The sequence below is a fragment of the Eleginops maclovinus genome, chromosome 12 (assembly GCF_036324505.1).
Source record: "Eleginops maclovinus isolate JMC-PN-2008 ecotype Puerto Natales chromosome 12, JC_Emac_rtc_rv5, whole genome shotgun sequence".
Taxonomy (NCBI): domain Eukaryota; kingdom Metazoa; phylum Chordata; class Actinopteri; order Perciformes; family Eleginopidae; genus Eleginops; species Eleginops maclovinus.
In genome coordinates this window covers 15,486,652-15,513,586 of record NC_086360.1, presented here as the reverse complement: position 1 = coordinate 15,513,586, position 26,935 = coordinate 15,486,652, and the positions used below count along the sequence as shown (strand labels likewise).

At 40.1% G+C, this 26,935-nt stretch overlaps 1 protein-coding gene across 2 annotated transcripts in view; it reads left to right on the top strand.

The window, feature by feature from the left end:
- The window catches only part of grid2 (glutamate receptor, ionotropic, delta 2), a 402,736-nt gene that overhangs the window by 66,085 nt on the left and 309,716 nt on the right, over window positions 1-26,935 (top strand). For both annotated transcript variants that reach the window (XM_063896521.1, XM_063896522.1), the window contains exon 2: window positions 11,870-12,025. In XM_063896521.1, coding sequence (XP_063752591.1) covers window positions 11,870-12,025 — 156 coding nt within the window. The remainder of the gene's footprint in view (window positions 1-11,869; window positions 12,026-26,935) is intronic.

The window sequence follows — 26,935 nt, the reverse complement described above, 5'->3', positions numbered from 1 at the left end:
ACACTCAAACAGCGCATTACTGATGATGCATTAGAACTGCTATATCGATTATAAGGCGTCTGTTTAGTTGTAATTTAGATGCCTCATATCTCTGCTGGCTACTAGGTTCCTTTATGGACGAGATACACTCATCTCGGTTGGCTTGTGTAATCTACAACAATGTGTTAGTGTTTTTTTGGGGGGTAATATTTTCTAAGTGTTGCTCCCTGTTTTCAATAGTTTGTGCACAGCAAAGCCTGTAGGAATTGCGTTTCTCTTCTAAGTCCTGGCTCGAGCATAGGAGCACGGCTGCAGCAGCGCCACGGACAGGAAATAGAAAAATATGCGTAACTGAAGTGCTTGAGTAATGATGAGCAGAACACGAGGGAGCGGCATACGTGGCTGGCCATTGGATGTCGAAGAATGGAAGGAAAGATAAGGGAACAGAATACAAGGTGGGGATGACATAACAGTGTTTGTGAATGTGTGGAGGAGGAAGAGGTAATGATGAGAGGATAACAATGAGAAGGTGAGGGAAGGGTATAAAGCAGAGCAGTGTAATGGTGGAGCAGACTGGAGAGGGCAAGAGACAAAGGGGAGGAGAGTTCAGAAGTTTTGGAGCGATACATTTAGGAAATTCAGGATAGGATTTGATAGCATGGGGTTGAAGGGGTCCACCTAACTAACATAAAAGTAAAAAGCTGCTGAAGAAATGCAGAGCAGGGAAGAAGGGCAAGAGAGCTGGGATCCTACATAATCAAGTCCTCCCTGAAATATAATATGACATTTACGATGTGTACAAATCTGGGGCCTCTTACCAGCGCTTCAGGCAAAATCCTCCCAAATGTTGGGCATTAATCAGGAGAGTGAGCTTAAAGACTCAAGGGTGCTTAAAAGTGATTTGTGGGTTCACTTTTCAATATGGTTGTTACGCCGCGTGTTTGCACCTATAACAACATGACAGAGTAACACTCTTTTCATCTTTATTTGATTTTTACTATCTCTTCATCTGCTTTTTTCATTTCCTCTCTCAGTTGCTACCTCACTTTTTTATCCTGTCTGCTTTACAGTATGCTTTTCACAAGCCTCTGACATTGGTATTTGCCTTACATATTTGTTGTTTTTTCGTAATATTGAAGCCCCTCTCATCCCCAGTCAACCTTTTTTAGCTAGATACTGTGGCTTTTACATGTCCCCCCCAATGTGTAACACTTCATGCTAGAAAGGGACCCCGTTACAATCAAAGACATGGATCTGTCCTTTAAGCCACTAAATGTACTATAGTGTTGCCTGTTAAAGCAGCTGAAAGGACAAGTTCAGATCACGGTTTTCAAGCATTGCTTTTCATCAATGTGTACCTATTGTTTACCTGTTGGGTTTTATTATTTCTTACTGTACAGAATGACTGTTACAAATCTCAAGTCTCTACCCTCTCAACCTGCACCACCACTTCAGTCAATCAAGTTTAGACCACGCCCCCACCAAAGCTTTTAAAGCTCCGCCGTTCAGGCCTGTCACTCACTTCCTTCCCACCAGAGACTGAAAAACAAAGGAACTATCCGCCATCTTTATTCACTTTTATATATACCTGTTGAAATAAAAGATAACAGTTTAATCCTGTGGATGCATGCCATAAACAAAATCATCCACAGTTAACAGAACCCTTGTCAAAAATCATGATTGAAGAATAAAATGATAAACGGCCTGCTGGATCCTATGTGCACACAACATGAGATGTTCAGTGAACCGACACTCCAACAGCTACTGTATATTTTTTCAATGAGTGAAAAGCTCTTAAACCAGGGGTGTCGAAACTTTTTTCACAGAGGGCCACCTACAGAAAATATACGGAGAGCTGGGCCACTGATAGAGGTGAATATTGCCTCAAAAGTTAAGTTATAAGTTAGCAAAACAAATCATATATAGGTGAATAATGTGCGATACATGAAAATGCTTTAAGAAAAAAGTCTGTCTTTAGGGTTTCATTTATTTAGTTGGCAGCTCATTCCTTAAAACAGAAGCCTCAGATTGCTGATAATAAGAGTAAATATGAAGGTTAAATTTCAAGCTTGTTAGGGAAATTAGTTATTGGGCTTTTTTTATCAACTAAGATTTGTTAGAAAATGTTTAACATTTGAAATGACTGAATTTATTGGAAAATTGGGCTCATTAATATATTTGAACATATATATTTGGGAAGTACAATATAAGACATCAAAAGTTTAATTTGTGGGCCATATTGCATTATAGTTTTAGAATTAGCAGAGGGCCGATTCAAAATGGCCTGCGGGCCACAGTTGGCCCCGGGCCGTAGTTTGGACACCACTGCCTTACACCGACCAGTATAGAACAAGAACCCGGTTCTTTGAACTGCATTGCTGCAACATTACTGTTACTTTTGCTAAAGAAATATAAGATGAAAACTTTTCTGTCGTGATGGATTACATCTCTCTGCAAGGTGATTTACATAGTTGCCTGATGCATCTGAAAAGAACACTGATTTAAAAGCTATTGGTTTTATAAAATTGTTTGCAATGGCATGAAATATTCAAATATCCGTTTGTATTATCCACGCAAATGTCAGATGCTATTTAGATTTCTCTCTCTCATCCTGTTCTTGTGTCTTAAACTTACACACACATATTTATATACACACAGCGGTCTTCAGAGATATCTAGGCTTTCCAGGCCAGGGCACGTTCACTTGGATTAAATGTCACATAGGGCGTCACACTGAAGGCGGGAGTTTGAGAGGATGAGAGCGGAGAGCAGGGAGAGTGAGAAGAGTGGGGCTTAGAGAGATGGAAGGATCTACAAAAAAAGGGAGGAGTCAAAGGAGCCAGGGAGAATTCAGGGCCAAAGGGAAAAAGAGATGGAGATGTATGAGAGAAAGAGAGCGGAAGGTGGTTATATTGCAGATTAGAAAGTGAGATCTGAGGATGAATCAGAAAGGTTCAAATGGGGAGGCATGGTGAATGAATAAGAACCAGAGGGTTTTTCTTTCTTTTTTTCATGGAAAGTGTTGCGGAGAGAATTTAGGGCGGTTGCAAAATGCAGCAATAATTGTGCCTTTGCTGTCCAGGGTATACACAGGTATACTGTATACAACAAGGGGCGTTTAGAGAGTACACTGCTATCATCCTAATTATCATTTACTTATAAACTGGCTGAAGCTGAGACGCTCTCTAACCGCTGGCGTGCAGCCACCGTCCTCACTGTTTAAAGATCCCAGCCTGGCTGCACTGGAGCTGAGTCAGCTATGGTGTGCAAATGAGCTGGAGCAGGCCAAAACCGTCCAAGAGCTGACGTGAAGAGAAATACAAAAAGAAAAATGGCGTTGCCAACTGTCCGCCCTTTGTTTTGCTGGATGCACACTCAGTGAGTGGATCTAAACGTGCCTTAGATTAATTGGTTGTTTTCAAATTGTGTTCAGTTTGCTTGCTAATGAATGGAGACACAAAACACCTACTCAAAATATGTTCATTTGTGTGGGAGGAAGCAAAGCCTGGGATAGCTAGTCGGTCTTTGCAAAGACAGGTGGCCAAATGTTGTGTTTTTTAGGGGAAGGGAACTAGACGAGGCAAGGCAAGGAGAGGCATGGCAGGGATAGCAATGACCTTGGTTCAGCTTTGTGTGACAGAGTGGCAAAGGACCTGAGTGCTGCTGATCTATGACTACACACTCATGCATGGCTGCCCTCCTCCCTAATGATGGAGCAAATTCATTTACACGCCTATAATAAAAGAAGTGAGTTGAGGGAGAGAGATGGGAGAAGGCTGAAACTGTAGGAGAAAGAGATATCTACAAATCAGGTTACTATCGTAGAAATGATCATGTCTCTAATTTAATTGTATATATGTTATTATGGTATGTTTTATACTGCCTTGGGTTTCTTGTCTCACAGTTTAAATGTATCCGTTCTATGAGAACTACAAGCGTCCCACTCAGGCTTTTATCACACCTTTAATATAAAAGATGGGCATCCTTCTGTTCTCAGGCGTTCGACAGACACTGCGACCATTGTCAGGCAAATTATCATCGGTTATACTTAACATGTCAAAGCTTCACCCCATCTATCTGTCTTGTAGACTATGATTGGCTGTTTCCCTTCCCTGTCCCGTCTTCCTTCCCTTAAGAGTGTTCTTTAATGTTTGATCGGGGTCAGATCATTGTACTACATTGGTTGTGCAGGTTTCTGGCATTCCAGCTGCAACTCGATTGTGAAATGCTTTACTCTCTATTAAATAACACAACTTTCATTTGAAGCTAGTAGATTTGTTATTTTTTTACCAGAAGGTGATACGTGTGGCATTTCAACCACAACAGTTACCTTTTAGATCTCTAATTATACACAGAAAGATGCACTGATATCACAGGCATCCCTCTGTTATTAAGTCACTTGCATACTGTATATGTTGCTGTTATATCAGACACACAGACACACGCACACCAACAGACATACAGACACGTTTTGTCTATTTCCAATGCTCTAACAGACCATGTGTATTATATTCATGATATACTGATAGTAGACTACTTATTCTTGCGTTAAGATCTGCAGGCTGCGGAGCTTCTGTGCCTGGCCGAAGATGATCATGGATGATTCAGCATCTTTGCTCTATCTACTGTCGTATCTACATTCCTGCTAAAGCAAAAACACAATGTTATCTTGCTGACCTGCTATTTTTACACACACACACACACACACACACACACACACACACACACACACACACACACACACACACACACACACACACACACACACACACACACACACACACACACACACACACACACACACACACACACACACTATGGATTACCACTCCCTATACTTTGACAAATTGTGTGTGTGAGAGCCTATGATAAATATAAGAGCTGTTTCCATATCTGTCCTTTTCATATGCCTCTTGCTTCCTCTGCCCTTTTGTTTCCATTAATTCTTTAACCTCCGCCTCTCCGTCCCTTACACACGCACATTAATTTTGTGCTGTCCTCCCAAGTGTCAAAACTCACCCTCTTTCAGGTCACACATCACTGCTGTAAATAACAGCATGTTTGTGTGTTGTTGCATCTGTGTGTATGCGGACATTTGACACGGTAGGATGATAACCTCCCCCGTTCATCACCATCATCGCTCAGTGCCACAGTCACCTTGCTTTCATCTTCACATTGAGACAGCACCTCTTCGCTCCAGCCTTGTCACTGATCAGCAATACATCAACTGTGTGTGTGTGTGTGTGTGTGTGTTCGTCCTTAGTTATTATCCTTGTCAGTCTGTCAGTGTTCCTGTCACATTAATGTCAACCGCTGCAACAACAGGTGTGTGAGTTTGCTTGATAGACAGAGGAAAGGGGTTTCGGAAATGTTCAGTGTCCTGTTCAGATTCGTTGCCATGCCCATTGGAGACACCGACAGATCCATGTGGAGATATGGAGAGTAAACGAGAGGAAACTATAGAGTGGTGCAGGAACGAGTCCTAAAACCCGGCATTTTACCACTTCTGGCTCCCTCGTCTCAGAGTCAGTCGGATATCTCCATAGGGTTTTGAAAAATAGCTCGAAATAAGGTCTGTGGTTGACACAAATTTAAGAGAAGGATCACATTTTGTGCTAAGACCTTAGATACATCAGCAGTGACCACAGATCTTATTGTCTACAATATTCCAAAATGCTATGGAGAAATCGCATTGCTTTTTTGTCGAGGGAACCCATGCGCAGCTTACTTCCGGGTCCGCCTACAAACACACATCATCGCTGCACCACTCTATAGAGAGGAGCTTGTGTGAATGAGAGTAAAAGGCCAGGAACCAGGTGTGAAGACAGTCGGGTGGAGAGAGATTTTCTGGAGCTCGTTGCTGTTTCACCTAAAGGAGTCAAACAGATGGTAAACTCAAAACTGTCTTTTAAACTGAAGGATAAAAACCACATTATGCTTTCACTGTATAACATCTCTAATTTGTCCTGACCTCCTATGCCCTCTTCAAATCATTCCTAGTAGTCATTTCCTCACTCATGCTGAATGATGACCCTGAGAAGGAGCTGGCTTAATTACTGGCTCTTTATAGAGTGTGGGAACATAATAACTCTGCATTGGATGATGGGCCATCCTAATTTGTTCATTTAAAAAGGAAATTGAGCTGTGTTTTGTACGTTCAACAATGTGCCTTTGTCTGCATGAATGCCATCATCTGATTTTGTGTAGGTACTTGGATGGATGAGCTGTATGAATTATCACCCGTCAACGACGTTTCCCTGTTTCTGCTTTGGACCAACTGTACTGAAGCTTATGGAAATAGTTTTAATGTCTTCATGTTTTACCATGAATTAATGCATACACAAACTATTTAACAATTATCCTTAAGCCTCAATAGGTTATACATGGTAAACACAATAATTGGTACAAAAGATGGAGAGTGATTATGTTTAACTTTGGCTATCAGAAACAATTAGGTGTATAAATTTAGAGCTGCCTTGGAGAAGACTTGATACTCTGAAGGCTGGTTTAGAGAGGGGGGAGGCAGGAATGGATCTATGGTACCGAGAGCGTGGGTGAAGGGAGAGAAGGTCTTTGAAGAATTGGAGCCTGTTGTTGAAAGGCTTAGCAACCGAGGAACACTATTTTGTTATGAATTCAGTGGCAGAAAAAACAGTGAGTTTCTTTTTTAGTCCTGCGGTGATGTGGATCCTGATTTTTCTGGCAGATGCGTCAACCAGTTGGAGGCTGTTGATGGAGCGAACACTGAGAGCAGTAGTGTTTCCTACACAAAACCACAAGTTGCTTATGTATGAAAAGGCATACAGTAGTCAACTATTGAATATACATCCAATAACTACTCCACAGACTCATCCCATTATTAAATGACTTCAATGAATTCAGCAATAAATAAATCATGAAATAAAGACCGTATAGACCAGGTCCAATCAGTGGGGATTTTTAACCAGTTCAACTGAATGAGCGAACCACTTTGGAGCTGAAAGGCTATGAGAGAATATTTGTGCAAATGTATTACTAATCCTGTTTTGATGGGAGAGTCGACCCATGGTCAAACCTATAACCCCTCTTAACCAGTAACATGTATTGTTTCATGGTGGTTTTGATGGCCAGGGAAGAAGCAAAACTGGAGGAAGGAGGTTTTTAAGCATTCTTTCAGCTTGAATCGATCTGACCATTTCACTCTCTCATAGCAGGACGTTTGTACCCCCCCTATGCTTGGTTGAAGGAGAAATAGCAGCTTTTGCCAGTCCTCATTAAATCCAGAATTTCCTTCTTCCCACCTGTGAGGTGTGAAATGTATGCCCCCCTCAGGATCAGTCGAAATCCCAGTGGTGATCCCTTATCGTTTCCTCAAGCTATATCATCTGGTCAAAATGTTCGTTCATTCAGTCCTTTCTGACTCAATACTACACAACTATTAAGATTCACAACAGCCTCAGCTACGCTCAGTTACAATAAAGAAATGTGAGCATGTTGACACACCGAAATAGCAAAATATCAGCATGTTAGCATTGATATTTAGGCGTTGAACTCTCAGTCTTCTCTTGTGAAAGTCTCTTCTTTTTATCTTACCTCCAGCATCCGTCATCCAACCCAAGAGGTTATTTGGCAGTAGCAGGCAAACAAGTTATCTATTTCCTGTTATCAAGGAAAACAAACTAGGACATTTATAGCAACCAGACACTTGACCAAAGGGAGACAGTTGATCAATACCTCTCATTCAAACAATGTAGCATCTCTACTCAGGGACGCTGCATCGCCTCTAATTGACCACTGTCATCAATGATGCTGTTTTTGATTGAAGGGATGGTTTGGAAATAGGTTGGTGATTTATTGCTGCTCATTGTGTGTGTGTGTGTGTGTGTGTGTGTGTGTGTGTGTGTGTGTGTGTGTGTGTGTGTGTGTGTGTGTGTGTGTGTGTGTGTGTGTGTGTGTGTGTGTGTGTGTGTGTGTGTGTGTGTGTGTGTGTGTGTGTGTGTGTGTGTGTGTGTGTGTGTGTGTGTGTGTGTGTGGTGTGTGTGTGGGGCAAGATTCAATGCTTTTATTTCCTGGTTGATTTATGTGGTGATGTTTGCGCTCACAATCATAGTACTGCAGAGGAACAGGCAGGTTTCTGTGTTTGTGTGTGTGTGCACATGTCTGTTTTGTAAATCAGAATGCAGTGATATTGTTGGAATATAATAAGGCATACAAAGGAAGACTCAGCAACCCTCATTATTCTCTCACTGCTTTACTTTCCACTCACACATTCAATACACTATATCCATTTTTGCACTCTATGGAAACTACTAATCACACATTGAGAGTGTTTTTGTTTTGCTACTTCTAACCTACAATATATGCACATTAAAAACAGCCACCATTTTCTTCAATTCTTTCAGAAGAAAAACACATTAATAGATGTACTGTAGGTAGATACGTCTGTAATATCTATCTACGTAAATACATTTCTTATTATGAAAATATCTTTCAGTTATTGTATCTTGTTTCTGTCTCCTGCTCTTCACAGTACATAAAATAGTTTTTAATCTAATGTGGTTGATAAATAATTACACAGGCGCAGCAGCAATCATACAGCAAGAAAGAGAAGGAGGATAAGAGATTGTGGGAGAAGGCTTATAAATAGCTCTTTTATTGCAAACAAGTCATAATCCAGACAATGACAAGAAGTAAGAACAGTAATAATCAATACAGAGCAGTACAGGTGCATACAATTTAGAAAAGGAGGACAATGGGGAAAAAAGAATACTTGAAAATTAAATAAAAATATGTTATGCTCCATTATCACTTCAGGGTCCATAGAGAGTCCTATAAATAGCTCTTTTGAAATGGTATTTAGAATAATACATGTTGTAAAAAATGCTACATTTGAATACCCTCATTGTAGTCATTGTGGCCAGTACTCAATCTACACATTGCTCGCAAATATACTTCAAAGAGAGAGAAATAACAAAAAAAAACATACGAAGAAAATGGTGTACAGCGCTGCACATCTTTTAACGTACGTCTGGAAGAAAGATTGAGGTTACTATGGCAACACCTTTGTAGAAGCCGAAAGCCATTATTCTACTTTTTCATTCTTCTATTTTAGTATATGCTTTTATGCTGTGGATACTTTGGACTGCAATAGACACTAACCCAAGGGCCCTCTGTGAACATTAATAAATAAATGAGTCCAACTTTTGTCTGACTTTCTCCATGGAGCCTTAATTAAAAAAACAAACACAAGAAGTCTCCTCTCCTCTCTCCATGCGTTTGTCCTCTAGAAATACACAACCTTACTTTGCAGTGTCAAATTCAAACTGATTGCAACGCCATTCATTATTCAGCTCTAATGGAATACTTAATGAATCTTTGTGTTTGACTGTTTATCTCTTTGTCTCTCCTCATCTATCGTGCAGAACTGTTGAAACAACCTCGGCTCAATCAGCAGGGGGGTATTTACGGTTGCCAAATGCTGACGGATCAAATTATTGCAAAAGCCACACTAAATGAGTCCTTTTGATGACGAGGCCGTGAGCATACCATTGAACTACTTTTAAAGCAATTGCTTTTGAATTTGGTGAATGTGTAAAGACGTTGTTGTAATAACTTGTACTTTTTAAAGGTTTCATCAAAACCTAATTTGAAATAGGGGTAAGAATATACAATTTGTGTTACGTGTTTTAGACAAAGGGCACATGCTACAGCTTTCATTTGAGCTGATTAACCGTGAAAGTAAGTTGATCAAACATACTAATATTATCATGACAAGTATCCACGTGCTTCACTTTGCTCCGCAGCCTTTGTTGTATTAGCACCAGACTCTACTCAATGAACTGTACAAGACCCAATAACAGCAGTGCTCATCCAAATGTGGTACAAAATGGCCCTTAGCCAATGTAGCCAGCCTTGATATTAATGGAATTTGCAACCTGTGCCTCTCTCTCACACACACACACACACACACACACACACACACACACACACACACACACACACACACACACACACACACACACACACACACACACACACACACACACACACACACACACACACCCACACTCACACACTCCCACACTCCCACACTCCCGTACACTCCCAATCTTTACAGTAAAAGGCTTATTTTCTGGTCAGTGAAAAACAGTTAGCAGAGCTTCACTGCACTAGCTTACACAATTAGTTGCCCAATAGGTTCAAGGGATAAATGGCTTTAAATGAGAGGCTAAAAGGCAAGAAACAGAGATATACAAAACACATAGTTAATTGTGTGTGACAGACCACAGCAATGACCAAATCGCTAGCAGCCAGTCAACGCTCCATGTTTCTGCTTTTTTTTACTGTCAGCATCATTGCATGTTGACATTATTTTGATGAGTAATTGAGTTTTGACTAGTGGGAACTTTATCTTCCACTACAAGTACTGGCATTCCCCTGCCTTCATCTCTTAGTCAATGTGCCCTTGGGCCGTATTCCACCTTAAAATGAACTATAGTGTCAACCCATTTCTGTCTCACACCCTGTCTTTCTAAAGCTGTGTCACAGTCAGAGGCTATGCTCATACATCAGTCCACAACTCCAGCCCACATACATGATAAAATAACAGTTCAATAACAGTTCTTTTGCAGCCCCAAGAATCCCAAAAACTACAAAATGTTGGTCAGCTGGTTAAATAAGATTTCTGACAACTGTTCTTATGTCCATATAAATAAGTAAGATGCAATTTTAAATCAATCAGTGCCTTAATTTGGCACCTTTCGGCTCCCGTGTACCGCACTTCTCAGGAAGGAAGAGCTGAAATATTTGTAAAGTAATGCAAGGCTGGCTGGGGCAACAAGTGGGGGTTCCCGTCAGGGTTGCCTTTGACCTTCTTAGACCTCATTTTGACCAATGTAAGAATGTATGTGTTTTAATGTATTGTTTTAGTAATGCATATCAATACACTTGACGCACTGTATCCACTGTGCCTTAACAAGCAAACACGAACAATGCACATTTACAAAGTTAGTTTTTTGCGTCTTTGCTACTGACAGACTTTTGAAATTGGGAAAAAATGTATCCCATGGAAGCGATGAGAGGTCAGCACAACTCTCTGAATTTGTAATATAATTTCCCAATCATGCAAGCCCTTGCTCAATAAGACAAACTACCCACAGCACAACAGCACCGCTGCTCCTCACGGAGAGGAGAGCTGGAGGGGATAGCAGCAGACGCGCTTCAAAGCCCTGGCCCGTATTTTTGTTCAACATGTGGAGAACTACTCTAAGTTAGCGGATCACCATAAGTGTTTTGAACTGTCAAAATAATAGACGAGTTTAGATTTTTTCGTCATTACGGAACATATTTGAACTCTTAATGGAAAGCAACAACTCTATTGACTTGTTTGTTATTAAAAAGGGTAACGTTCCAAACAAGGGTTCAATTCAATAACATTACAGAATTCCAGGTAACTATATTGTGGTGCCAAACACTACATATTATTTATATTCAACAACTTGAAATCTTTTTTTTTTTCTATTAACATTGACCAGGGTGTCAATGAAAGGAACTGGGTGTACACTTGACTATTTCACCTTGTTATCAACTTGAATATGTTGTAATTAGCAAAACAATGCATTAATGTTGTTAATATTCACATTGTTGACATTGATATCATGGGATTGGCCCCAATTAAGTGTTTTACACTTTACACTGTCATCCATTGAGCAATTACTTGCAGATACAAAGTTCTTGTTTTCTATGGGTCAGGGAATACTGTAGGAGGGTTGAGCCTCACGCGACGTTCTCTGGAACTCACCTACTGGTCATACACTTCTGAAGCTCTGTCTCTATCCCTTTTCCTTTATAAAGTCTTTTAATACTGAGTAATATATTCCTCTTCTTCTTTCTGCTTCCTTCCTTGACAATAGGCGCCATATTTGATGAGACAGCACGGAAAGATGATGAGGTGTTTCGCCTTGCTGTGGCAGATCTCAATTTGAACAACGAGATATTGGAGACGGAGAAGATCACCATCTCTGTGGAATTTGTTGACGGCAACAACCCCTTCCAGGCTGTGCAAGAAGGTAGGATGATAATACTTTCTGTAACAATTCTGCCTGGGAGCAACCAGGCCAGGCAGGTACATCAGCTTCAAGGTCATAGTTCTTCATGTGTTGACATAAATGATAGTCCGCAGAGGACATCAATTTGCTTTTGGGTTTAGTTTCCTTTGCCCTACAAAAATCTGAGCAGGGGTCAGACTGAAATTAGAAAAAAAACCTTCCTCAACATTTATCCTGTCACGCTTTCCAATTTCCACTTTTGTTGGACAGTGCAACAACTGCTTTGGTTGAAATCTTGTTTAGGCACAGCGCTGTCATTTTTTTTGTTGCCAAACCCAGCCATTACATAACAGTATATCTTCCGTGTATACTTCTAAACGTCATGGTCATAGTCAAAAATCTTTACAGTAGTTGAGATACAGTACATTACCTGAATATGAACGAAAACACTGAATTTCAGCATTTGTTAAGTAGGTAAACAATAAGTGCTACTTATTACAAAATAATATTAGAAGCGTGAATGAGCTCACTGTTCTGACTATCAGGGGTGGATTCAACTTTTCTGGACCAGTGTCCATGAACTAAAAAACATAGTTCACATTTATGAAGCCCTATGATTAATAAATCCAGCATTAAAAGAGAATTTAGCATTATACAATGTAGCCACAGTGAACAAGGTAAGCCTGTTTCCTAGATACGCCAATTGCAACCTGCACTTCAAAGCTGTGAAGAAGATGTGTGTCTTGATAGGACATGCAGTCTTACTTATTTAAGTTGAGTTCATCATTAAGATAAACAGGCCAAGAAAGATTATAGACAATCTTTACCATTATAAATTATGAATAAGGGTAAAACTTTCTTATCATATACAGTTTGCAGTATTGTCTTATTGACCGGAGATAAATAACAACTCCATATCATGTAAAGACGCAACATAAAAAAGGCCTGAACATATTATATCTTTATTGATTTAATTAACTGATAACAAATAACCCATTATCAACCACCGTGCATACACTGAAAACACACACACACACACACACACACACACACACACACACACACACACACACACACACACACACACACACGCTTAAAAGCTTGTTCGGGCTGTTGCTTTGATATAAGGGCCCTGCAATGTTGTTTCGTAGTCGGGCTGTAACTCTTTGAAGTTCCATTCTGAGTTCTATTATCTGGGCTCTGTGTGCATGGAGGATAAATGTCTGTTGGTTTTTTCCTTCTGTAGTTTGAATTGTTTGACGTCAGTGAGCAGCTTATGTCTCAAGTGTCTTATTTAGGATATCAACATTGTGTGAAATAAAGACAGTGAGTAAAGAGCCATGTGACAACACAGCAGGAGGCAGCATTTCAACGCTCCCCCCTCGACTGAGCTCTCTGAGCCAGCAGCCTGTTCCTGAATCTTGCACAATGTCTATCCTTGTCTGTCTTTGCATTTTATCCATTGCTTACATTATTGTGTATTTTAACTAATCCTTAGCCAGAGTTATTCTGTAGCTTCTTGTTTTAACTTTCAGTTAAGGGATCACTTTTGTTCTGATTATGCACAGACTTGTCCTCGGTCTAGTACTGTTGACTCTAGTAACAAAAAGGGGATATAGTATCAACAGGCCGTACGGGATTTGTCAAAGACCCATTAGATGCTGTTCAGCGATTGACCTTGTGATTTCGACCAGTTATAGTTTTCAATCACAATCTGATCTTGCCTTTCATTTTTGCCCCAATCACGACTGATTAAACTCCTGCAGGTCCCGAAATTCTTCAGTCTGTTGCCTAGTCTGTCCAATGAACACTTCCTGTCTTTCTGCCTGCCTGCCACTGAACATACTGCCTGACTCATTTCCATGCCTGTCAGTGTTTCTGTTTGCTCATCTGTGCATTTGTGCAGTTATCTTTTTGATGAATTGACTGCCTGTCCCCCTATCAGCCTGTCTATCTGTGTAATTATTTAGCCAACTGGTAACCTGTCTGGCAAATCAATTGTCTTTGTTTCTGTCTCTCTCTTATGTGATACAGTTTGAGATGCCTTGCTTGGGGCCCCTTTAGGCCGACACACAAGACCTCAACTACAGTATCTAAATGAAAAATGTAAACGATAATCTGTGCATGTTCTCAATTAGGCAGACAATCCAACTCTCTGATCTTACAAGGTCACTGACCCTTTTCCTTTTCCTAGTGTTTTTTATTTGTTTAAATACTTACTTATGAATTATGCAATAACATGTCGCAGTTTCCTTCACACAATCTGCTCATAAGCAATATACTGCATTGTTGAATTTTCAGAAAATCTCTTAATGTCCTTGCACTTATTGTAAATGACATGAACCTGTTACCCCCTGTAAGGTGTAGCTTCACCTACTGTATATCAAAGTGTAAAGGTCTTTGTATTCTGCCTTTGATGCAGTTTGTCACATCGTCTCAGGTTACCACAGTCTGCACACATTCATTCACAAAGATCCATTCTGCTTAAAGCTGAGCTCAGTGTGTGCAGCTCAGTGTTGAGATGATTCAGAAATAATTAAGCATGACTAAATCATAGTTGTAATAATGCTTTATAGAAAAACAGACAAATTAACAATGGGAAATGTAGCCTTTTAAATACGAGCAGTGCAGACACAAAACTGACCCTGGCAAATAATGTGAACTTTAGTAAAACATGTGGAATGTGCTACTTTTTTTTACATATTCACTTTCAATTGATGTGTGATCCATGTACAAAACCTACTGTCTGCCTCACAGCAAGATGGTTTTTATTTAATTGGGAAATGACTCAATGTATACACGATTATAATGTATACACGATTACAAGAGGCAGATTTCTAGATCAAAGTCACATTTCAAAGAGAATTTAAAATCACAGATTGTTTTGTCCAGCCTGCATCACTGCAGCACTTCATAACTACTGAGCTCTGATAATGAATCTTAGCTGCATTTTACTGAAATGAGTAATCACAATTACCATGTGTACGACAATGCAGACCTTATTACAATAAAGGCCTTCAACTAGATGTTTTAATATAGTTATCTATGTTCATTCTTTATGCAAATGTATGTGAGGCATATATGGTGGTTTGGTGTGTGTGTATGTGTGTGTGTGTAAAGGGGCAAGGAATAAATCACTCTCCCTCCCTCTCCCTTTTGCCTCCTGCATGGTACTTAATTGTGGATCTGCTCCTGTCACTTATATTCACATTTCACTCCCTACTCCCCACTCCCCCATCTCCATAGTAACCAGGCTAGACACTACTTAGGGAAGGGGTGGATTCGTGTGTGTGTCCGTATGCATGTCAGTGTGGGCCCGTTCATGTCTCCATCGATTAAGGCAATGAGAATCACCTAATTGGATAACTGTCTATGGAAAGGTGGGGGGTGCGAGAAAAGCAGAACAGGAGGAGACCACAGGAGGCACAGGACTCAATAGTCTCTATATTTCATCTCAGTTTAGTCCTGACACACAGGGCACACTGCTGCATTTATGCACACTGCCACAATCACAGATTAGAAATCCCCCACCCCCAACTATGCTGGAAGGTGTTCAGGTATAAAAAGTACATTGTCTTTCAAGACCTTGCAGGTATCTATGATTATTTGATGTGTGTACCATTTATTTTAAAGTGGCATTCGGGAGTCTGCATCGGAATGGGAAGGGATTTAGAATTGATTTTATTTGATTTCAATTTAAAAAAAGATAACGCTGATCATTCGACCCTATATGTTAAAGCCAAATGGGAGGTAGAAGCAAATCTAACTTTAACAGAAGAAGAATGTTCTAACATGTGCAAAATACAAGCCACCACCTCCAGCTCTGGCCAGTGGAGATGATTTTCATGGACGAATATCAATCAGAATTGAACAAATTATTATTAGAATGGCGGACCAGAATCTGGCCATGGCTAGAGGCATTGTAGCAATATTATGGCTGATCACTTCCACATATTCTGGAATTGTCCTGCTATCCAATCCTTTTGGTTGTCAATAATAACAGAAATAAATGCAATAATGGGATTTGAAGTGGATAACAGGATATATTTAGCTAAAACACCTGACACATTTAATGTTTGGGACAAGTAGCTTCTTAACATATTACTGAGTACTAGCAAAAAAAGCAATCACTAAAAAATGGCTAGTGAAAGAAGCTCCAACAAAAGCAGAATGGATACACATTGTAAATGACTTGTTTCATATGGAAAAAACTCTGTAGACTCTGTAGTGATAAATGTGATAATTACTGGTCCATATGGGTGTTCCACATCAAGAGGGATGTTGCATAATATATGTTTTTTTTTCCTTCTCTCTGTTAAAGTGGATCTGTGGCTTCTTGGTTTCCTGTGTGGGAATTGCTTGCATGACCACCTTGTTTTATACATGTATCTACTAGCCTCTTATGCTGGACTCAAATCAACACACATTTGATGTGAGCGCGTTTTGGGGGATGATACCCCTTGGTACTGGACCAATTGCTGTGAACATATTCATGTAATGTATTGCCTCTGGTGACTAATATGTTGTCTGTTATGTTTTTGTCGTAATGTGTTAACAACTTTGGAAAAAAAGTACCCAAAAAAGATAATGCTGAATAAGTGTCCGCATGCATTTGTGTCCGGATCACAAAAGTCTGCACCAAATGGCGTCTTGTGAGGACAGTGGCAGCTATGGGCATGGTTTAGGTGTGTGTGATGGATGAAAGCAGGGTGAGGCGGTTTATTCAAAACAACTATGTCCTTTCATTAGCGCCAATTCTGCAATAACATCAGTTCATCAGCAGAGACTTACTTGCACAAGATGATAAAATTGTGAATTCCCGTCATATATCTTATGAGGGAGGTGCAGCCCTGCACCCCGACCCCGCAGGTGGATGAAGTGGAAGAGGGCTGCAGCATCAAGCCTTAATCCACAGTCGATGGCACTAGAGAAAAGAACAGATTTAAAGTTTTATTTTAGCACAATGAATTAATTATAAGGGCTGCCGATGCAAAAGTGTATAAAAATGATATTAAAATTCCTCTCCTATGTTCTAAATTAAAGTTTTAATGGATGAGAGTGACTGGAAATATATTTGGAAGATTTGTCGTCGTTTCAATTGATGTATTCTGACACAGTGGAACTCATTGAGATTCACAGTAATGATGTGCTATAGTGCTAAAGTCAGCATGAAGAAAACGCCTCAGGGTGTGTGAAACATTTGACTGAGTGTGGTGAGAATAACTAAAACTGACTTTGTCATATTGATGAAAACACTGTGATAATGTAAACATGAAAAAAGGGTTCACACTTAAAGGACAATGCTTCCTCAAATTAAAGTTGAACATGCACTCATTTTACATTTCTTGTTCATCAAACTTCAATGTGTCTTTCTCCCTCTCTCTCTCTCTCTCTCTCTCTCTCTCTCTCTCTCTCTCTCTCTCTCTCTCTCTCTCTCTCTCTCTCTCTCTCCCTCTCTGTCTTTATGTATTTTTAAAGTAGGATTTTTTATTCAGAGTTCAAACAAATAAAGGAGTAGAGTTTTGTAATCAGGGCATTTTGAATTTCCCCCAAGAATATCGCAATTTGAGATGACCTTCCTTGTTCATAAAACATTAACGTCCTGTTTCACAGGCCCCATCTTTTTTTGCAGTCTCAGTCTGTAACCCAAATATAGACAAAAGTGTCAGTACCAGCAGAAAAGTCAGCTCTAGATGTGAGACTTCTATGGCACTGAATATCTTCAACATGGAATCTGATTTACTGCACAGGACAACAGCAGAACATGTCTTTACATTTGGCATTGAAGATCAAACTAAGTCTTCCTCCTTTAACTTTGAATGTATATAGTTGGAACAAACTTATGATAGAAAAGCTTTATGCTAAATCAAACATGTCTCAGCCGCTGGGTCGCACATTTGAAAATCAATCCAATAGATACCACTTTACAATAAGACTACCCTTATAAAGGATTCATAAAGGGTTTATAATTAGGTTGTGAACACTATTATTCATTTAGAGCCATTTATAAACCACTTCTAACATAGTTTTCATACAACAACACAGGCTCACTATTGGGCAAGATGACTAAGCCTTATATTGGCTACCTAGCTTACTACTCACTGAGTTGATTATCTCCCCATCCATCTTGATGTTTTGTTTATCTCTTGACATACAAGCTTATTAGTGATTTATAAAGTGTTCACAACCTAATTAATAAATTAATTTCAAACTATTCGAAAAGCCTTTATAAGGGTAGACTTATTGTAAAGTGGTTCCGATACGATTTTTATCGAGATGCTTTGGCCAATGGGACAACATTTTGAATTACTGGTAAAGGAAAGAGGCAGGTAGTACGTTTGATCTTGCAGTAGGTGTATATCTTCATCTGTGATTGCATTTTAACCCATTTAAACCGGGAAAGCGTTGCCGCATTTCTACCATTAAAATCGGGGGCGCTGCTGTTGCTTCATTTTACCATTGAAGCCGGGAAAGCGGATACGTCATTTTCTGGTACAAGAGCTCTGTGGTATTTTTTTGCACTAATTATCGGCCTCTTAGCCCAGTGAAATGCATCAGAATATACACGTGGCATTGTTTGGATTTTTTTCGAGCAACCATGACAGACTTAGACTACTGCAGAGGGAATTCTGAAGTTAGTGAAGGTAGTGATATCGACGATCTGCACAGCGCTGATGACATTATTGCTGACAACTTTGAACCCGTCGAACCAATCGACCGGGATTTATGCTTAAGACATATGTTTGAAGACGGCAACAATGATGACCATGAGTTCGAAGGTTTTGAAACCGAGTGGAGGACGAAAAATTACCACTCTAATCCACAGTTTTTTCAACCGCACCCCAGGATTGAAAGTCGATTTGCCAGCAGAGGCCACTCATGAAAGCCACAGCTGTAAGCTCTCAAATACTTTTTAAAAATTTGGTTTCTATCTGCTACAGAGGCTGAGAAATCAATTATTTAGTAAGCGTTGACACAATTGCTGAATTTCCAGAAAAAAACTTCAGGTTTTAGGGGGTTCTTCTAAAAACGGCCATATGTTTTACAGGATTTTTTTCCCGGGCGTTTTAGGCCTAAATGGGCTAAACCCATGCTTTATCTTATGTTCATATTTATTATGCACATCAATCACTTTTAGTCTTTTGCATATATCAACCTCTATCTGCAAATTATCATCATGCGATAAGTCACAGATGCACCTTTACCACATCTTATAATCTCAAAAGTCAACCATATTTTAGGTCTATTGGGTTCCTGTCCTCTTTTCATGTTCGGCCCTGCCTGCTGTCTGTTTCCTCGAAGAACAGACTCAAACTGAAATAAGCTGCGATGGAAGCCAGGGTCAACACAATTTAGCTTCCAACCCTATTCTTTCCTTGACTCCTTGGCCATGTTTCTGTCCATCCATTGCATCTGTGTGTGTGCATGCTCTGATGTGAATTCACAGAGCAGTCTCATTAGCTGCCATAGGGACCAGAGACATCTCATTCTCTGAGGTCGTTCAATCACTCAGAGCCGGGAAACCCTCCTTCTGCTGCCTGCCTTCCTTCAGCATACCATTTATCTAACTGCCTAAAAAACAACTATGCACACACACACCACACAACACACACACACACACACACACACACACAACACACACACACACACACACACACTTGCACAATTACTGAGCACACTGGCTTTCATGATGTATTGACATTCCTCTGCTCATCTTTCTCTACGTATCATTATGTTCTTCCTCCTCTCTGCAAGAGTCAGGACTAAATTACAAAAATGATAAACGTTCTCTTCTTTGACATTACCCTCCAGTTTTTCTCCAATTCTTTTTTTCTATTTTTAGCATTATTTTTACTCTCTATCTCTATCTTTGCCTTAATGTTCCATTGTACTAAATGTGTTGAGGAGGGCTAGCAATAGATAGCTCTGGCATTTTACAAGAGGCTATATGACGCTTTAATACACGGCTTAGGTGAATACTCAATTCTGATTGGTCAATATGGACATTCCAGAGGTCTGCTTTTTTTCTCTAGCAGACTGCCACTAAGGATTCCAGATCGTTGATTAGGAGTACGCTCTGACCAATGGACCTGAGTATGTGCACTCCTATCCATCGATCAATCTGCAGAAAAAACAATTTAACATCAGCTATGGACAACTAACATTCATTTGAGATGAAAAAACAGAAGAAGACGGACAGGAAGTAAACTAACGGTAACACAGTACGAACTTGATCATTATTTAAAGACTAAAGGTTAATGGAAAAGGATATGTGAACACAAAAAACCTTGATCAGTGACGCTGTGATTTTTAAGTTGTAAATCAATTAAATCGTTTTTTAATCAATAGTGTGCGTTAAGTTGTGGTTTAATTTATTGCGAAGCTGTGAAACGAGCAGGAAAATGGACAGGGAGGCGGTAATTCACGAACAAAGAACACTGTGTGTGTTTGCGTGCGTGCGTGTCTACTGAAAGTTGGAGACAGACCCAATCCAACCAGACTTTCCAAGCTTTATTTGTGTGTGTGCGCTCAGTTGGTGTTAGGCCTGATGATTGGTTAGTAGATAGAAAGTGTCATTTGAAAAGAATCAGCAGTGCATCTCTATTGTACGGGTTTCTTCCTGCTCCTACTGGGTTCCTCCTCCCTCTCTGTCTCTTTCTCTCTTTCTGTTTCATTCTTTGTATCGGTCTGTAAAGCTGCTTGACAGCAAACTTCCTCTTCTCTAAACACACACAAAGACAGTCCTTCACTGCTGAGGAAAAAAGATCACCGTGAAATTATTTTTTTCGAGACTTCTCTTCGAAATAAGCACTGTCATTCAACTGAACACTACATTTAGTTTCTTGAAAGCGTATAGGACTACTGGAGAGACCCTGCCATTAATATGCAGCAGGGACGATGGCCTACTGTAGGAGAAGATGTCTTCGCCCCGATAAATTGCATTATGACAAAAGGGTCTGAATATACCAACATTGTAGATTGCATAACATACCTTTATTTGCACAAACACACCCACCACAGCCCCTGGCATTGCTGTCAGATTTCACTCGTTCCCCTCCTTTCTCTATTGAACACAATCTACCATTGGTGGGACCAAGTCACTGTTTGGCAAGTCACAAGTCAGTCCCAAGTCTTAGCAGTCAAGTCAAGTCCCAAGTAAAGACAGAGAAGGGCAAGTCGAGTCCAAGTCCGAGTCACATCAAAGTCGAGTCCAAGTCCGAGTCACATCAAAGTCGAGTCCAAGTCCAAGTCCCGATCTTTTTCAAGTCCTGAACAAGTCATCATGTACTCTTCACTTAGTATTGCAATTATTAGACTATCGATCATAATTTTAACATATCAATCTAATCTACAGTCTAATTTTATAAATACAGATTGAAATATGTCCTATGTTTCTGTATTGAAATCTTTTACGATATACACTTGCACCCTAAGACCTTCAAAGTATCTTAGAGAAGAAGTGAGAGTGAATATTGGGTTTGAATTGTATTAGCACGGAAGGCACCAATGTGACCATAAAGTTAGTAAAGAGCCTTGACCAGTGAGGCATATGAGCTGAGTGGATGTCTGAAAGCAGTGCTTGAGCATGCCAGTTACAGTACAGTAAACATTTTCCTTTAATTACAATGAGACTTAATATTTCAATAAACAATGTTTAATCTGCATTACAAAACTAGATTACAAAGACAGCAGAGTTGAAATAAAATAGGGGAAGTTACTGACTCGAGTCCAAGTCATGCGACTCGAGTCCACATGTCTGCAATCTACTAAAAAACAATAAGAAGTACTAGCAAGTCAGAGAATTAAGTCATCTGTTACTCTGACAGCAATGCTTTTATTTTACTAGCTGCACTTGGTTGTCTTATGCCATGCAGACATATGTCTTCCTACTGCAACATTGAGCAATACAACAAATCAAGATGTTTAATTGATTTCCCCCGCCTCATGTTGATCTGTACTCCACTCTACCTCACTATGCTGTATGACTCTAATGTCATGACAGCTTTACATTAATAGTCGCTGGTTAAACAATACAACTTGTTTACATATTTATATTACATATTTGACCCTTCACAGTAATACAGTGTTAATAACATTTGGTGCATAAATATAGAAGCAAACAACAGTTAGCTATGTAAAGATATAGTGAAGTGATGTCGTCCCTATGGGTGTTGTAATCAGAGTTTCTCTATGCTTTGTTTTAGGTAGCCAGGCCGGCCGTATACAGGTTAGTGCAGGTTAGGTCATTGTAGTCCTTTTGCTCCTCATGTGTATGTGATCCACTGGCTACCTAATGGCCACCGCTCAGCTCATACAGCAGTTATTTCTGATAACGCCGTCACGACCCACGCAATTGTCTCGTAAACTTATTGACCATCCTTACAGTTCCCCTATTATGTAAAATGCACTTTTTGCTGTCTTTTTTACATAAATATGTGTCCCTGGTGTGTAAGGAGACTCACAACGTGTCAGAAAACATCTCATATCTCTCAAATTGGGGGTACACATGAGCTGATCCAGATTTGCTTCAGTTATGATGTCATAACCAAAATGTGGGCTGGTTTTATTTATACTTTTACTTTTTCAAGTCTCAACCTATAATCGCCCATATACAGTTCCAAATGGGTTTAGCCAGCTTCAGGTCCGCTCAAATTTAAAGCGACCGTCACAGAATCAGCACTTCAGGAACAGGGCTGAAATAGAGGGGTATGAGGCATGCTACAATGGGTGATCTGTTTGGTAATTTGAGCAAAACTCTTCACAGACAAGTTTTGTATGGGTATGGCCCTACAATATATTGTTCAAATATAGCATAATAGGAGAGCTTTAAGTTGCTCCTCAGGTTAACCATATCACAATACTCACCTGAGCTCTGGTCATTTAGCTTGACAGTCTGGCCAGTTTGTTTAACTGCTGCAAAGACACAACAAAGGGATGTGAAAACACACACACACACACACACACACACACACACACACACACACAAACATAGGAAAAAGCAGATACAAATTGAAAGTAACTCCCCCATGAGCATTTGGCTTAGTGAAGTGCTATTTGACCAGCAGACAAAACACTCAATAAAGTAATAAACAACACAAATATATACGGTGACAGTGTGAGTGCACTCACAAAAGAACACATACACACAGTGCAAATACAAAAGCTACCCCGCCGTAATGCTTGTGTTTTATTAGAGTCATAAAACACACATGCAGAGAGCAGCCAAAAACTTGATTTGATGTTTTTTTGGGTATAAAGTGCTCTCTTGTGGTCTGTTTGCTTTTATTCAGCCCAATTGAATGCAACTCCAATAATGCCATGAGAACTGATTGCATTACAAAAATAAAATACTCAACATGTTTTAGACTATGACTTTTACATCCACTCTCTTTCTCACGCACGCACGCACACACGCACGCACGCACACACACACACACACACACACACACACACACACACACACACACACACACACACATGAGACATGGAGAGCTGCTAAATGTTCCAAAAGTGCAAAAATATGCTTTGTGTTCAGGGACAATGAAGAACATCCTCTGTTGTGTGTGTTGTTAGTTTGTGTGTTTGCACATGCGTGTGTTTATAGCTCTTTCACTATATCCACACCTTGGGGAGATAATTCTCTCTCTTTCTGTAAGTTTAACATCAGGTGGAGAATGAGGTCTGATGATATCGCTTAGAATTATTAAAAGATGATCACGAGTTGTTTTGAAATTCAAACACATTCTTGATCTGCTGTTTCCACTCACTTTTACTTATGAATTCGATACAATTTAATGAAGCTTTATTAGCACGATACAAATAATAATATTAATAATATGTCTAAAAAGTATCATAAATGAAACATTTGCAAAACACGAGGACTATTTATTGCCACGTATCTATTCTGTTTATTTTCCATGAGTTGAGTCTAGTAAGTATGAGTCAGCTCAGCCATTCGTCTATCACTGGGGGGGCTGGGAGTGATGATTACAGGATTCTCTTTGGCAGATGGTTGACGCCCAGCTGACAGGCTGTCAGTCAGACCATAGACTTACCATATATCTCAAACTTTTCTCCTTGACGAATGGGAGGGGTGTGTAAATCACCTGGACGACACTAGTTGAAGGAGAAGTAGCACAACTGAGGACCTGAGAGGGTTATCAGAGATATTTATACTGTTCTTATAGGAAAGAAAGAGCCAAAGCAGTGGCACATGCCTCATTCAAGCACACTACCAGATAGACAAGAACAGAATGATAGAGATGCAGAGAGATTAAATGAAAACAAGTGAGATGCATGGAAAAACAAGATAAGGCCCTCTGTTGTTTGGGGGGGAAAGTTTGGGGAGAGATGTGAGCTGTTTGACTCCTAACGGTCTCTTCATGCTGCTATCGGTGCATTTCTGGGTGAAAACTTTAATAATGATTGAAACATCAGCGCCACATCATGTTCAAACCCAATAAACATCTAACAAATGATGTTATTAATAATGTTTAATATTATAAATAATATCTATGTGTTTAAATTCCAGCTCTGACTTCCTTTGCTCAGATAGCCACAATACATTCAACTTTTAGTTAAACTGCTTTTATGTTTTTTTCCTTGATTCTTTAACAGCCACTCTTCATTTCAAAGGTCCAAGCTCTCAGTTTGCCCAGAGCAGACCTCAACAGAGCCCCTTGACATGAAAAAAGTCCTTGATATCTTAGAATAGATATAATCAGAGGATGAAACCCTCTTTATTAGTCACATACATGCACACAGCAGAGCACACACAGTGAAATTGGTCCTCTGCATTTAACCCATCCTAGTACTAGGAGCAGTGGGCAGCTATCGTGCAGCGCCCGGGGAGCAATGGGGAGGGGGGATTGGAGGTGTCCACCGGTTCAAGTCTGTTCGGGGACTTGAACCGGTGACCCTACGATTCCCCGTCCAAGCCCCTACTGACTGAGCCACTGCTGTATTTAACGTTGCTGACTTAGTCCTACCCTGCAGCGCCGGTCTTGTGCACAGCAAATATCTTCAGCAAATTGTTACTTTCTTATAGAGGTACAAATCCTCCTCCTCACCAGTTAGATGGTTATTACCACATAGCTTACACGGTGTAAATCCCTATTGTTAAATGCTAGACCAGCAATTTGACATGTTTGCATAAGAGCAAGGTTTTTTCCTGCTTAAATTTGTTTTTGGAGAATAGGATTTCTCAGGTTGTTGTTTAAACAAAAATAAACAATACATTGAGTAACTTTATTTATGTTTGCTGTGACAATTTCAACACCGTGCTATTTAAATATCTCTGATTATTATTATGATTGATATGATTATACTGCTCTGAAGTGCTTGGTGCTGTCCCTTCATCCTGCAACCACTATAGGCTGTTTCCTGTCTCACTGAACCCCTCTTTTTGTTCTTTCCTTAAGACTTCTGCTGGCCATCATTTCACATGAGGCTGACACCATGGAAAAGAGAGAGTGCAAGAAATTTTAAGTCGAAGAGATTGAGCAATTGATAAATCTCTGCAGACATTTCCCTTCTTTCCCTCCCACATCCAGGCAGTCCCAGAGGCATGCAGGCATAAAGGACATTGTTTATAGACAGGAGAAAGCACTTAGTTCCTCCTTCACACCTTTTAGCTGGAAGGTCTTCTGAGAGTCAGAGAGAGAAAGTGAAGAAAGTAGGAGCACACAGAACAAAATAACAAAGAGTTCAGAGGGTATAGAAGGTGGGTGGTGAAAAGAAGAGGGGGAGGATGGTGCTTCTTTCCTGAGACAAGAAAATAGGGGACAAAGCGAAAGAAGATGAGCAGATGGGTAGAATAGAGGAGGAGAACATGAAAGATGCAGGGTAGGGGGATTGACAGGTAGAGAAGAGAGAGGAGGCGAGAGGCCAGAAAATACATGACAAGGGATGAGGAAAGAGGGCAACAAGTGGGGGGCGTAAGGACAGGGAGGTTTGAGAGGACTTGTACTGCCAGTTGGTTTTGAAATGTGAATTCATGAGTGTTGCCTCATGAATAATGGGACAGGGGTATCTAATCCCTTCATCGCAGTGGCTGGAACAGTAAGATAAGGGGGCTAAGCAGGTCAAGAGAAGGAAGGAGAATAGGTCAACAAAAGTCACAGTTGATGTAAATATATTCTGAGAGCTAAGAACAGAAAAGAAGTACAATGCCCCACCTCATTAAAGTTCTATTTAACATATTTTATTAAAGGTAAACTTTGAGTTTGATAGCTAAAGTAGAGTGCTGGCACTTTATGTACATTATTAATTATTCAATCTGCACAAACAAACAGAGATCAGAGTGCAGAGGAAAAAGTCAGCAGAAGTTAAAGTCATTGTAAAAATGTAAACTGTACAAAGACTAGCATTGAGAAGATCTAAAGTAGTTCAGAGGGTTTGGTAACAGTATTAAGTAGTGAACAAAGATGCAGAAAGCAAATAGGATTGGCGATAAGGATGCCTAAAAAGTTGCCGGTGAACCCTTATGTCGTTTTTTCTTGGCTAGGGGGCTGGGAAATTGATGTAGGAGCTTTGAGAGAGTTAGGGAGGAGGTCTGAATAGCCAAGAGGATAAAGCTTTCCAAGGTGTGAGAAGTACCTGGAGAAATGAGTGGGTGGACAAAGGAGCAAACAAGTGCAGAGTCTCAGAGGAGAGGATGATGAAGGAGGAAAGATTGTGGGAACAGATAACAGCGACTTTGGAGAGCTGGGGATAGGAAGAAGATGCACAGACTGCAGTGTATCAGCATGGGACCACAGTGGTTAGAGCATTCTCATGTGCTGTCTGATGAACAGTAATGGCTTTCTGTTTTCTCTGTGTGTATGCACATGTTCTTGGCATCCATCAAGCTACAACTTTATCACATACTTCCTTTGGGAGAATTGTGGCCGGTGTAACCTTCTTAAAAGGCAACTTGAAAACATTTTGGTG